General features: G+C 35.7%; 1 protein-coding gene across 1 annotated transcript in view; it reads left to right on the top strand.

The window, feature by feature from the left end:
* The first annotated feature begins 8,324 nt into the window (after positions 1 to 8,324).
* LOC149571214 (sulfhydryl oxidase 1-like) overlaps positions 8,325 to 14,798 on the top strand; it is an 85,748-nt gene continuing 79,274 nt past the window's right edge. Inside the window, exon 1 of the mRNA XM_089812797.1 lies at positions 8,325 to 9,027. Coding sequence (XP_089668923.1) covers positions 8,771 to 9,027 — 257 coding nt within the window. The 5' untranslated portion in view covers positions 8,325 to 8,770. The remainder of the gene's footprint in view (positions 9,028 to 14,798) is intronic.

The raw sequence follows: 14,798 nt of genomic DNA on the forward strand, positions 1-14,798 counted from the left end.
ATCAACCATAGGGCAAGGCACATCATCAAATTGACACAGGATTGGATCAAGAAACCATTCAAACTTTATCCAATTCCTGAGACAATAATCTTCCATGCACAAGCCCGTCCAACTAAAGGTAGAGGGAAAAAGGTCACCATCCCTACATTTACATCTTAGTCACCAATAAAGCCAGAAACGGTGGACCAACTTGAGAGGCCAGTTGGTTATTATTGAGCTCAAAAAGGTAAAGGTAAGGGCAAGAAGAAGAGGAATTCTCCTCAAACAAGCCAGACCTGAAGAGGGAGAAATTCAGGCACCTCCACAAGGAGAAGAAAACATACAAGGGTTGGAGAATGTAGAGGCCATACAAGCACAATTTGATCCCCAAGTACCGCCAGTTGCACCAAGCCAAGATGAAACAAAAACTGAAGAACAAGAAGTTTCCTTGCCTCGACAAATAGAGCAAGCCTCCCCCTCCACACCTAAAGGAAGGAATATTAAGACTCTAGTAAAGAGGAGGCAAAAGGTAATCAAGAAAGTGATTCCTTTCCGCTCAGTTCTCAAACCAATTCCAGAAGAAGCAGAAGAAGAGGGTGATGAGGAGGAAGAGGAAAATTTAATTTCAATAGGAGAACTTGAATGGCCAAAGGCATAGAGGAGGAATGAAGGAGAATTTCCACAATCACACTGCCATCTATCCCTGATGAGCCCATGCATACCACTACATTAGAAGATGAAATGCAACAATGGATAAATGAGCGGGATGTGATGGGCATTGATGTCTTTAAGATGTTAGATTTTCACTTTATGCCCGTGGGTACTGAGTTGGTTGGAGATAAGATTAGAGATACACCAACTAGTCAACCTCAATAGAAGGATTGGATTCAAATGCCCCCTAAATGACAAGGACTCAAAGTAGTTCTTGGTATCCTGGGTACAAGTCACATTTTGTATATACAAGTGATTAACTACTCCTCTTCCTCCAGGTACAAAAGTCGAACAGGTCCAAATGGAGCATGAAGAACAAGTATCCACCGATGAAGTATCAGAAGAAGGACGGGTAAGTGAACAACCACAAAAAACTTCCCAAGACATCGAGGTGAGAACTATTGGCTCACAAATATAGAGACTTCAAGTGCTAATATCTCACAGAAGGAGAAGACTCTAGAAAGGAGTGATAAGGGGAAGAGTATAGCTGAGGAAACTCCTTCATCCTCTAAAGGAAAATCCCCAGTAAAACATATCCCAAGGTGGCTCAGAAAAGAAGTAATTAGAAACAAGAAACAACAATTCACTACTAAGGAGGAGGATAGCATGGAATTAATAGAAGTTCTAAGGAAGCCTAATTCACCTCCAAAGGATGTGTGAGCACTAGCCTTTGTCATGAGTGATCAGAATCAAGACCTTTTTGCCCATATAGCTATCCCTCCTCTAAACTCAAATGTTGAAGAATTGACTCCAAGGGATTATCAGATCCAAGAAGTTATGCTTGGGAAGCCAACCTTGAAAATTACAAAGCTAATGGTTACAATAGGGATGAAGGAGGTGTTCAGGAGTTTAGAGCAAGATGGGGTAGAATTAATAACACTTCAATGACAAAATAAAATCCTAAAGGGGCATTTGAGTGAAGTTGTTGGCCCCTTGGATCCCACTAATCCCAAGGAAACTTTAAATGTGGCAATTCAGAGAAGGGATAGAGGAATGGTACAATTGGACCCATTTTTTAATGCTTGTCAGCAATAGCGAGAAAGTTTTGAGGAAAAGGGCATATTGATTATTCAAGGGAATCTTAAATTATTACATGTTATGTAGGAGAATGCAGATAAGTTGGTAGCAATTTTGAATCAAGATTTTGGTTTAATGGATGAAGTGTATACCTAGGGAAAAGACTTGCAGGAATTATAGGCAATAAAAGGCCAAAGGTACCAGATGCTAATGGATGTATATACAATTGAGGAATTAGATAAGATAGATGATTGGATAGAGAATATTGTAGATAGCAATAAAGTAATGGAAACATTACATGCTGAGATTCACAGGCTCAAGGACCAAGCCCAAGAGCGAATTTTGGAAGCTGAGAGACATTATAGTGATTCATGTCTGGACATTTTTGAGGATGATGCAAGGGAAAAACTAATACTAGTAGAGGTAGTAGTTGAGAAATTTTGAAAAACTTTTGATGAAGTTTCTAATGATGAGAATATCTGACAAGCATTTAGAACAGAAGAAGCTTTGTTAGAGCTTGATACAAAACTCAGGAATTTTACAGAAATCCGTATAGAAGTGGATAACTATAGGCAAAAAGTAAAGGATAAATATAATGCCTTAGATTTACTAGATTCAGCTCAAGTCACTGAGATAATTGAGAAATTCAAGGGCAAATACCTAGACATAGCTCTAGTTTAAAGGGGAACAAAACCCAAATGCCATAATTTCAATTTTGACACTTAGTGAAATTTTGCACTTTTGGAGTTTGCTTTCTGAGGTTCGCTGCTACGCTGAGTGTGCTAGTGCACTGGTGTTCTTTTTGCAACAGTATTTTGGAAGATTTTGAAGAAGTTAGAGGTGCACCGACAGTTAACTACCAGTTCCAAAATTAGAGCTTTCCATGCACTGGAAACACATTCTGACAATAATTCAACTCTTATGGATGCCTAGTGAAGATATAGTTTCTATTTTTAGCACTTCCAGATACTCCTACATTGACTGGAGGCTTTCTCTTTCTTATTTTCTCATGCTTTCTTTGTTTCATGACATGTAAAGGCTCATGCATCTAATTAATGATATCAAATGGATGGAGTCCTACTTAGCACTAGTTAGATAGATAGTTTGGACATAAATAGATTTGTTTTATTAGTTTAAAAGCATATGATTGCATAAAGGTATTTCTCACTCTCAACACAAATTGAGGAGAAGATTTCTTATAAATTTTGGATTGTAATATGTAATCAAGGCCGCTGTTATTTTGCAATAATAATATGCTTTTGGTGCTCGCATTTGGAGTGTAGTGATTCTTGCCTAAGTGTCTTATATTTTGTGGATGCATGTTCATGGAATGTAATTGAGCCAAAAGTTTATTGTGTTATTTCTAGTTGTGCGATCTTTTAATTCTGGTGTTTGCTACATGTTTACTAATTCTGCTAACATATCTAGTTTGAGAAGAGATCACCCATTTTGTTCCTTCATAGCTTTGTGTCTCCTACGAGCGCACTTTTTGTGGCCTTGCGACTTGATGAAAAGTGAAACATGTTACAGTTACTAAATTCCCATCGATGATTGCATCAATGGAATCAAGGAAGTGTTGCTCCTATTTTCATTGGTTACCCATTGATTTCTTTGAAGGCTTAACTCACATACACATTGTTTCCATAGCTTATGTCCATTAGGATTTACTTTTCATGTCATTTGCTTAAAATTCTTGTCACCTTATCTTCGTTATTTTCTTTACTAACCCCTTGATTAAATTAGGAATTCATATAGTTGCATTGTTAGATTGCATTCATTGAAAAACAAAAAAATAAAAAAACTATAGTTCTTTTTGTGTGTTTAATATTTCGAAGCAACAAACATATTCTACATCTTATCCAAAGTTATTAGAACCAACAAAGGCCTCCTCGTGAACATTCACATTTATCTTCAATTGAGCGGATTCCAATAGGTCACAAGATCGCCCAAAACCTTGGAGTTGATCCTCGGATTAGCTTTTAAAGAGAGGAGTTCAAAAGGATTCCTACCATTAAGCATCATGCAAAACAATAGCTCAACACTTGGTAGGATTCAACTATATGAAATTATGTGCATTTGCAAACATTCATATGCTTCCTATGCAACTTAGTATATACATGTTCAACTACTTGGTAAACTTGTTGTCCTTCGGTAATATCCATGTTCAGTCATAATTGTACTTAGTAATCATATTGCTTTATTATTACTATGCTTGCTACTTATTCTATTTACTGACTTGAACTTAATTCGATGTCCATAACTATTTAGTTCTAGGATTCACTGACCTCTTTGTCTTCCATTAATTAACCTTTCTTTTCATCACAAGTTTCCACTAACAACAACACTCAAGTGAAAATATAACAATGTGAGATTTGTACTTTAATCACAATTGATGAGATGAAAATAATTCTAATGAGAGAAAGGCCAATCTGAGGACAAAGATGATAATTGTAAAATAAATAATAGGAACATACGATGAGATTGCAGAAGAGACATAAGGATTTATCAAGAGGTTCTAGATGAACTATGTACAAGGATAGTTCATGTCATTAAGTCTTCACATAAATCAATTGGTATCTCTAATAGAGAGTAAATAGTATTTCCATAAGAAGAAGCCAAAGAGGTTAACCATTTTTATAGCATAATCAAGCAACCAAACTTCTATGTGAGAGGAATTCTGGTTACTCTTGCTACTACTCCTAAGTATAAAGAGAAAGATCAAGATACCTTCATGGACAATGAGGTCTTAAAGATATTATGATAGAGGCAACAAATGATGTTGATCAGATTGATCAAGATGAATAAGATGCAATCATCATAGAGTCATAGGTTAAATCTATGATCAATGAAGCTAAACCTTCATCTATCCTAGTAGATATTATTACACAAGATAATATTCAATCAACTACACCTCCTAAAAAAATCATAGTGACACAAGGCATCATCCCAGACACATTAGAGGCTAGAGAGAAGTTAATAGAGGCTACACCAATCACTCTAGCAAGTAATATTAGTCATGATATCTCAAGAATGGTTAAGGAAGATCTAGATGACGATGCTTTAATGAATTTTGTAAAAGAAAAACAAAGATCAAAGAAAATGTTTGAAAAGCATGCCAAAATATTGGAATAAGCATTAGATAGATTACAAAAGATATTGCCCTCATAGAAAACCTTTGAAGAAAACAATATTATTGAGAATTTGACAAGTGTGATAGAAGACTTTGATGCTCATTACACTTTTCTTGTGGAGTCTGCCAGGGCTAAGAAAAAACCATTTCATAAGGTATATGCAAACATTGTCAATGATGTTCAAGTAATTGATGAATGCATCAAGGAGATAAGAGGATGTGTACATGAGGGATTTTTTCTACATTTCATGTAAAAAATATGTTAAATATGTTGATGATGTTACCAAATGCATCAAAGATGATGAAGAGAAGCTAGAAAAGTTAGTAGATGAGTTTACTAAGATAGGACATAATGTTGTTGATATGGACAAGATTATTAGCAAGGTTTTTGATGCGATCAATGTTATACAAAAGGAAAGGGACATAGTACCGAGCAGGTTCTCACTACAGTGAAGTCTATTAACACCCAAATTGTAGCTCATGTAGAAATAGTTAAAATTGTTGAGTCTTCCAAGAAGACTTATAAGGTACTAAGACCTAATGATTTACATGAAGTAGAGATTGCCATATATGCAATTTGTGGCATCATTCAAGTGGAAAAGAACATGAAGAAAACATGAGATACAAAATTTTCTACTTTAACAAGGAATTTTGCAAACATTTTAAGGTTTGTTTAGAGCTTTTGAGAAGGAAGTTTTTGACTTGTGCATAGTTGACTCACCTTTGCCATTGATGTCAAAGGGGGAATTATATTAGAGAAAAATGTATATAATGAAAAGGGGGAGTATATGCATGAAGGGAGAGTACAACATGATCAGGTATAAAGATTAGAAATTTTGGTCATGTTTTGATAAGATTAAGTTTTGAACAATTTTGATGTTTTGGTAGTTTTGACACTTCATCAAATTTCCTTTAAGTGTTGTCATCAATGCCAAAGGGGGAGATTGTTGAAAGTACCCAAATATGATGGTATGGGTATTATCATTTATGGAAACACTATCAATTGATAAGTTCAGAGGACCTAAGTAAACTTTTGATATTGGTTGAATAAGAAAATTGCCTAAGTTTAACTCAAGAATACTATTAACATAGGTATTGTTTTAGTCAGTGAGCTTCATTGGATTGGTATTAATGACCATAATTTTATATTATGATAGAATGGAGTCAATATTTAATGTACTTATGTTCGCTAGAGTTAATATATCAATTGACATATGTTTTGGTTTGAAAACTTGAAGACATGTTTATATCATAGGTATGAGGTAGAGATCAGACATTTTGGCCTAATAAATTGAATTGCCTTTTCAATTCAGTTACTCGAAAATGTAGGGATGTGAGATACACAAAGTAATGATCAAATATGGAAGATATCAGTACAATCAATTTTGGCATAGTATCTATAACTCATTGCATTAATTGTATATCATTGTATGAGTAATGAGCTCCATTATATTACAACTCCTAATCGGACCGAGACCTTTAAAAAAGTCTAGTCCTCTCATAAGGATTGATGCACTAAAAGTATGCAATAGACTCCTACCATGGTCAATTATTCTAATAGAGAACTTTTAGATTAGTGCATTAATTTGGATACCATCCCCACTGGGATTTTCTCTTGGCCAGTGTTTCCTCGAAAATAAATCATGGTGTTATGAGTTTCTTGGTGTTGTGTACTTTACTTTTCAATCTATTTATTTGCACATGCATATATTTAAGTGTTGAAATATATAATTGGGCTAAAAGGGTGGAAATATTAATCCACCTCACCTCTCACTATTCTCTATTTCCAACAAACTCATATCAAACATAATGCAACTTTGGTAAGGTTGCACAACACACAATATTTCCTTGCAAGCATGGCCCTATTTGATTCCCTCTAATACATGTATGATTCTATTTCAGTGGTTTGTAGATTGACATACCATTACCATTATTTTGGGTGGCCTAGACTTGCATGACCCTTGCAATGTTGTCCTCAATTGCTACAACTCACTTTTGGGCTGCATCTAACTTGAGTGACATGAATGATCGCCCCAAATAATGTAAAATGTTCCCAACAAGTTCATTCACAACAAGATAACTAATAACACCACTCTAAATTCTCACATCGAACTATCCTAGCAACTAAGCATTGAAATTTGAAAGCAATTATTATCTCAAATAGAGTTACCCTGTAAAAAGCCCTTACCAATCCTCGTAATTATGTCTCTCAACAAAAGGTAATGTTATTCATGAGGGATTTCATCCTCGCAAGTCACTTGAAAAAGAATTTCTCCAATATTTCATATATTTACAACATGCCTAAAGGAGAGTTTTTGAATTTATTTTATTGCTCTTATAAGAGCCCATTCACTTATCATACTAAAGTGGATAAATAACATAATTTTATTTTAACAATTTATGTCTCTAATATGTTATAAAATAAAGGAAACTTTTTATTTGATTATTTCTCACTTCAACTACAGTCCAACATTAATTATGTTAAATGTTTATATAAAATAACTTTATTAATGCATAATAAATTTTTTTTTTATCAATGCTACTAAAATCCTTTTGTTAGTATTAAACATTTACCATCAATATGACATGATCACTGGAGGTTTAGACCATGTCCTAATGACTTACTATAAATAGTAAAATGCCCAAAATTGCCTCTAAACACCTTAAATGATCTTCGATTGAAAATGCCTAAATAAAATGGCTTTAAAGTCCCTTAGATATCCTAGTTAGCTTACAAGACCATGGAGAAATAGGTTATCAACAACATCATGTTATAAGTGTTAGAAAGGGATAATACAACCTTCACTAGTGTGCTTTAGTTTGCATGTCCTTTTATATTTTGCCCCTAGGATGATTGTCCCAAAAATAGAAATCCATTATATCTTGTCCTAAAGTTGTGCACCTTAGCTTGCAAATCCAAATAAAGAGTAGTGACCTTCCTTGGGCAAAATCACATTGTATTGAGTTATTCATATAGCAAGTGTGATCCTCACTATGAGTTTTCCATATAAGAATTTGGTTTTTATTGCTTTATCTTTCATTGATGGTTAGCTAGTATGATCATGACTGAAAAAGATTAAGGATTTTCTCAAGCTTGATTTAGCCCCTCTCAATCTTGTGTTTAATCTCCTCTCTCTCTCCCTCTCTTTCTCACACACACACACATATTTATAAGTTTTGTTTTAGTCATGTTTGAATCATAAGAAGATGCACTTATTTTAATCATATTTAGATCTTATAAATGGATGTATAATTGATTTGAAACTACCCCTTCTCTATAGACCTATATTAGAACAAACATTATCTTTAAATGATCTACCAATCTACCTATTATACTACAGGAAAAAAATAGTTCAAAATTTTCTACTTAGACACCTACTAGGCTAGCAAGATTCAATTGTTTCTAGTAATTCAATTTCCCACTTCATACATCACTTACCAAATTGAAGTCAAGTATATTACGTTAAAATCTAATCCAATCTAATCTAATCTGCAGAGACCTCTTCCATAAGGTCCCTTAATAAGGAGGGAAAACACATCTACAAGGAAACTAGAAGAAAACAAGGAAAACGGCGTGAAATTCTATAAATTTAACAACAAAGCCTCAGGAATCGCCGGGCCAACAAGAGTGGATGTCTGCAGCTCGATTCTCAGCAAATGTGAGGAGTTATCAAAATGAGAAGATATAAAATACGATTACACTTCGTACCTGTAACTAATCATTAATTGACTTAACGAACAATCTGCTGAAATACATATACAGATCTCAGTTGACGTAGGCTAAATCTTGCAGACTCCTGAAGGCCTTTCGATGTGTTTGCCAATATAAACCCCGTTTCAGGATTCTCAATGTGCAAATACATTTGTACTGAATTTGTTTGACACATTGAATGGTACAAGCGAACACCGTTGAAAACTGGCCGAGAAGAGACAATGGATCCGTTGTCGTATGAAAGGCCAATCAGATTTCCTGAAATTTTTATCTTTCTTATGGTTCTGTTAAGCTTCGGAACAGTGCGGGCACAGGACCAGGGACAATCACGAGCTGGGCGAGCTTTGATGGCGCGGAAAATTGACGAGCCTGTCCAAGGTGATGTTGATGCTGCCGTTGAATTGAAGATGAATGATTTTAACAGTACTCTATTGATGGCTCCGTCCTCCTGGGCAATTGTAGAGTTTTTCGCACACTGGTGAGCCAATTTCCTATTTCTGTCTCTCTGCCAAAGTTTACATACATATTTGGAGCAACCGTATTACGCCGCTGTTATTTTGGTATTGTAAATTGCCCTTTTAATTTTGGTTTGGTGATTTGCTCCCTTTTAATTTGCTTTGGTTAGTTGCCTCCTTTCTAATCACGGCGAGATCATGGAGCCGAGAATCAGATATAGTAATTCAACAGAGTAGCTCTGTGAGGTCCTATCGCGTTCGACTACCCTTAGGGCATGCTATTGTAAAGATCACATCTAGGATGAGTGCTTTCACAACAGCTTTGGGATTTCTCCAATCATAGACAAGTGCGGAAGAGTTCCCCATTCGGAAATACATTTAGCACCTGCACAATTTGAAAACAGACACTGTCAGCTCCGCTTTCCTAGCAAAAGGGTTTTCTTGATCTGTTTCAAACTCAACATGTTGTCAGACACGTGGGTATTGAGACTCATGGGTCGGCCCGTATTTAGAGTTGCAGATAGAAAGGGCAAAAACTCTTGCAGAAATTGTTGAATTTTACAGGTCAGGGCCTATTCAAAGTGACCCATTATTGATGGAAAGCACAAAAAAATTGAGTACTCTATGCTCCAAATCCTATCATTTTTTCTGTCTTGTGCGTGTTGTAAACAGAAATTTAGATGTTCAAATGAGGGAGAGTAGCAGTTGTATAACTATATATATCTTTTTACTGACGGATGTTTGATTATTGTCCAGTCGTTATTGACCCAGTATTGACCCAGTGTTGAAACGAAAAGGGCCAAATTTTTTGCAGAAATTGCTTAATTATATTGGTTAAAGCCCATATAGTTTAGAATTTTTGTCACACTGGTGAGCCAATTTTCTAGTTCTGTCTCTCTGCAAATGTTTACATATATTTGCAGCAACTGTATCAGGCCGCTATTATTTATCGGTATAGTAAATTGTCCTTTTTATTTTGGTTTGGTGATTTGCTTTCTTTTAATTTTGGTGTGGGAAGTTGCCCCATTTTCAATCACGGCGAGACCGGGCCGAGAATCAGATATTGTGAATGGAGTAGCTCTATGAGATCATATTTACGGCTGGATACCCTTAGTGCATGCAATTGAAGTGATCACATCCATGATAATTGCTGTCCCACCAACCAGCTTTGGGTCTTCTCCAATGATGGACAAGTGCGAAAGAGTTTACCATTCAGAAATACATTTAACACCTGCAAATTGTAAAAGCAGACATTGTCAGCTCCGCTTTCCTGGAAAAAGGGTTTTCCTGATCTGTTTCATACTCAATATGTTGTCAGACACGTGGTATTGAGACTCACGAGTTGGCCCAGACTTAGAGTTGCCCATATACTGGGCAAAAACTCTTGCAGAAATTGTCGAATTATACAGGTCAAGGCCTATTCAAAGTGATCCAGTATTGATGAAAATCACTAAAAATTGAGTCCTCTATGCTGTAATTGCTATCAGTATTTTTCTGTCTTGTGAGTGTTCTAAACAGAAATTTAGATGCTCAAATGAGTGAGATTAGTAGTTGAACAACTTCATAAATTATATTACTCACGATTGTTTTATCGGTATTGACCAGTATTGAGACTCACGAGTTGGCCCATATTTGGAGTTGCCCACAAAAGGGGCCAAAATTGTTGCAGAAATTGCTTAATTATATGGGTTAAAGCTTACTCAAAGTGACGGGTATGATTAAATCCAGTGTAACAATGGCACTGGGGTACATCAGGATGGGGGTTCAAAGGCCTCAATTCGGGATGGCGGCAGGTGACAGGTGGTGCAGGTGGGGGTGCTGTATACTACATATATAGAACTTGAAATGCTAGTGATGAAATGATGTTTCAGTATAACATACCAAATCAAAATACTTGAACCTAGCAACATTAAAATGTGAATGAAAACCGTTGAACATTCTAAGCATTAGTCCTCCATGCTCCTAAGCATTTTACTCTCTCCTGCGAGTACTGGAAAAAGAAACTTATATGTTAAATAAGGGAGAGTAACAGTTTAATAGTTGTAAGGTTTATTTTATTATTTATGTTAGTTTTATAATTGAGTGGTATGGAAAGTCTCCCAAGTTAAGTCTGTTGAACTTGCTATTGTTCACTTGGTTTGGAACTTGACAATATTTTGTTTTCTTTATACACGTTGCAATCAAAACTAGGGCTGGATTTTCTTATCTTTGAGCTTTTGAAGAGAATCCATAAATTTAATACTTGATTTTATCCTGACTGACACTATCATTTTTGTTTAAAACAAAATTGAATTATGTATTAGAATTTAAGTTATAATTAAAATCAGTTATCATATTTCATGGGAACTCATAAGATTGGTAAGTATTTTTGTGTTTCACCTGGAATGTGCTATTCAATATTTCCCGGTTTCACTATTAAGTCTTTTATCCTTTTTTTTTGCTCATAAATTATTTGATTGATTGAAACAACAATAGCACATGATCTGTTCACATTTGTTTTGAATATGTGTTTTGATCATGGCATTTTGCACTTTCTATTAATTACAATTTATTAATGCATCAAGGATTCTAAATCTGGGTGACACTCTTATGAATTTATCCAATGTGAGGAAATGAGGGTAAACTGCTACAACATGGGAAATTGAAAATATGTTGCAAGTATGAATTTTATAACTAGTATGATACTAAGGAGATTTAAGTCAACAACATAGGTAATTCACACCACAATGTTTTCAGGGAGTAAATTCTTTTGGGTATAAAAAACAGGGAAAGAGTTATAAGAGTCTGCATTGTCTTGATAAAAGATTACAATACATTCAGTTCTTTCAAACCTACAGTCAATCTGACAGCATTTTTGTAATGTCCCCATCTTTTTAGCATCTTAGTGGACTTCTTAGCCTTGACATTCTCCGAAGGCTAAGTGGAGAAATAAGGAGAAATTGATTAAATTAACTTCTTATTGAGTCATTAAATAAATAAAAATAAAAATGTGACTTTATATCTAATTAATTTAATTAATTGAAAGTGCATTAATTATTGGAAGGGGGAAACCTCTAGTAATTAAATTTTCTAGAAGCACAATTAATTATTGTATTGCAAGAGAGAAACTTCTAGCTAGTGCATTAATTATTGGAAGGGGGAAACTTCTAATAATTTAATTTCCTAAAAGCACATTAATTATTGGAAAGGGAGAAACTTTTAGAGAATGTAATTATTAAATATTTTATTTCCTTTTAGAAGGGTGAAGGAAAAGTATAAATAGAGGTGAGAGTTTCATTATTTATCATCCGATTATTGTGAATTGCATTTGATATTAAGTTGGGAGAAGAAACTAAGGTTTCCAATTTCAATCAGCCATTGGAGAACGTCAACTCTTCAGTGTTGCAACCATTTGAGGTGGTGAAATATCCATTGAATTGGGTATTCAGGAGAGCTTCAATTCAAGAGTTCTATTTGTGCTTAAATTGGAGAATAGATTTTGGCTACTACAGAATGCATGCACGATACCGCACTGCAGTATCTATGTTTGATTCATTTCTATTCTTGGGCATCACTATTATCAGGTTCTTCTTGTAACTATTAGTAGTTATCATTGTGCTTCATAAGCATATGATTTTGCTGTGATAATTCAGAATCAAATTTTGGCATTACTGTAGTCATTATCGTGTGTCAATTGTTTTACATTTCATATCTAGTTCCCATGTATTTGCATTGAAAATACCAAAAGAATTGCACTTGCATATTAGTTCCTTGTAAGAGGATATTACATTGGTATCAGAGCTTGCTTGCAAAGTGTTTGACAAAATGTCGAACAATTAAACCAGAGAAGATTTTGGTGTTTGAAGAAGTTATAACCTGTTGGGTTTATTACATTGGCATCAGAGCTAAAATCTTGCCATCCTGAGGGTTTAGCAATCACATGCAGCCACCTGGGGTTGGCTCTCACAGATTTTCCACTCACAGGTAAGCTTTATTTTACAGGGAACAAGATTTTTTATAGGCAGCCAACACCATGGGTGACAGGCAAGAGTGTAGCCCACCAAGAGACAATAGGAATGAGGATCAGGAAACAAGGGAATTTTACAGAAAAATGGCTATAGGACAGGAGCGGATGGCTCGGGCTTTGTAGACACTCACCACCATGGTTGAGCGCATGAATCCACAGGATAGATGAAATTAGGAACAAGAGGATAATAGGAGTGCCGTGGGATCACCTAGAGTTCATAGAACTCTTTCCAGAACAGCAGACAGGCCCATACATCCTACCTTTGTTAGAGAAGAACCGGTATAGGAACTAGCAGATGAAGTTGAGAATGAGACATTTGAGAATTATTGGCACCGCAGGTTCGGGAGAGGATGACTTTTGAACGCTTTGTAAATTAGAGAAGAGAACATTACTGGTCACTCTGATAGGATAGGAGACCTAGGGGTCAAAATAGTGAGTTGAAGAGGGCTATAGGCAAGCTTACTATGCCTACATTTGATGGGAGCGGTAAAATGACAGCTCAAGCTTGGATTCATAAGCTTGACACATTTTTGGTACTAAGGCCAATGACAGAGATTGAAGCTATCAAATACGCTACTTTGCATTTGGAGGGAGTAGCACATGATTGGTGGTATTATGGTATGGTAACACTTCAACATAATCAAGTGACAGAGTACCAGGACTTTGTGGATAGGTTAGTTGAAAGATTTGACAAGAAAGATCCAGAGGTTTATTTCTAGGAATTAGCACAGCTGAAACAAATAGGCAATTTGGAGTATTTCATTGGGGAATTTCAGTGGTTAGCAGTCATGGTGCCAAACATTTTAGAGCATAGATTGATAGTTCTTTTCATTGAAGGCCTATCCGAACCACTGAGAGGTTGGAGCATCTTTTAGTAAGGATAACAAACCATTTTATAAAAAATCAGAGATGACTGATTTCAAAAGTGATTCTAAAGACAAAACTCCAGCACCTTTTGACAAGGAAACATTAAATGATTTGAGAAAGGAAAAATTATGTTTCTATTGTAAGGGACCCTATGATGCAAACCATGATTGTCCTCTTAGACCAAAGGGCAAAGCTAATAGAGTTATGTGGGCATACTATGAGGAATTTGAATCATATAATTCAGACCAACAATCTGATATAGAGGAAATAGATGGTGAAAAAAAGGAAGACAAGGCCGAAAACTTGTCTAAAATGGAGTTCAAGGATGGGGATGGAGATGGGCAACTTAGGGAAGCTCATCTCACTAGTATTAAGCAAGAAGGATCATTTGAATGAGAGGAGTACTTGCTGGATAACGAGTTATAACTTTGGTTGATATTGGTGCTACTCATAATTTCATTGATGCTAGGTTGGTGGAGAGGCGTGACATACAAACAGAGGTGTTTGGGGGAATTAGAGTGAGGGTCGCTGATGGCTATGTCCTCAATTGTGATCGTAAGATCACTAGACTCCCATTGGAAGTTAATAATTATGCCTTTAAGGCAGATTTCTATGTTGTGCCTATGGGAGATACAAATATAGTCCTTGGAATGAGTTGGTTATATGGTATTGGTGAGTTCACTCTCAATCTCAAGGAGATCGAGATGAGGTTTAAAGTAAATGGGAAGACACAGATTCTTAAGGCAATTAGGAATAGTGATTTCAGAATGGTCTCTTTCCAAAGGATGGCTAGATTGATTGGACATGATCAGATGGAGTGGGCAGTAGAGTGCATATGAATGCCATCACAGGAGGGGCAGCAAAAGATTGAATATCCTCCTGACATTTAGAAGCTTAGAGTTAAACACTCTAAGGTGTTCA

The sequence above is a fragment of the Cupressus sempervirens genome, chromosome 2 (assembly GCF_028749045.1).
Source record: "Cupressus sempervirens isolate cs-2001-9-10 chromosome 2, ASM2874904v1, whole genome shotgun sequence".
NCBI classification, from domain to species: domain Eukaryota; kingdom Viridiplantae; phylum Streptophyta; class Pinopsida; order Cupressales; family Cupressaceae; genus Cupressus; species Cupressus sempervirens.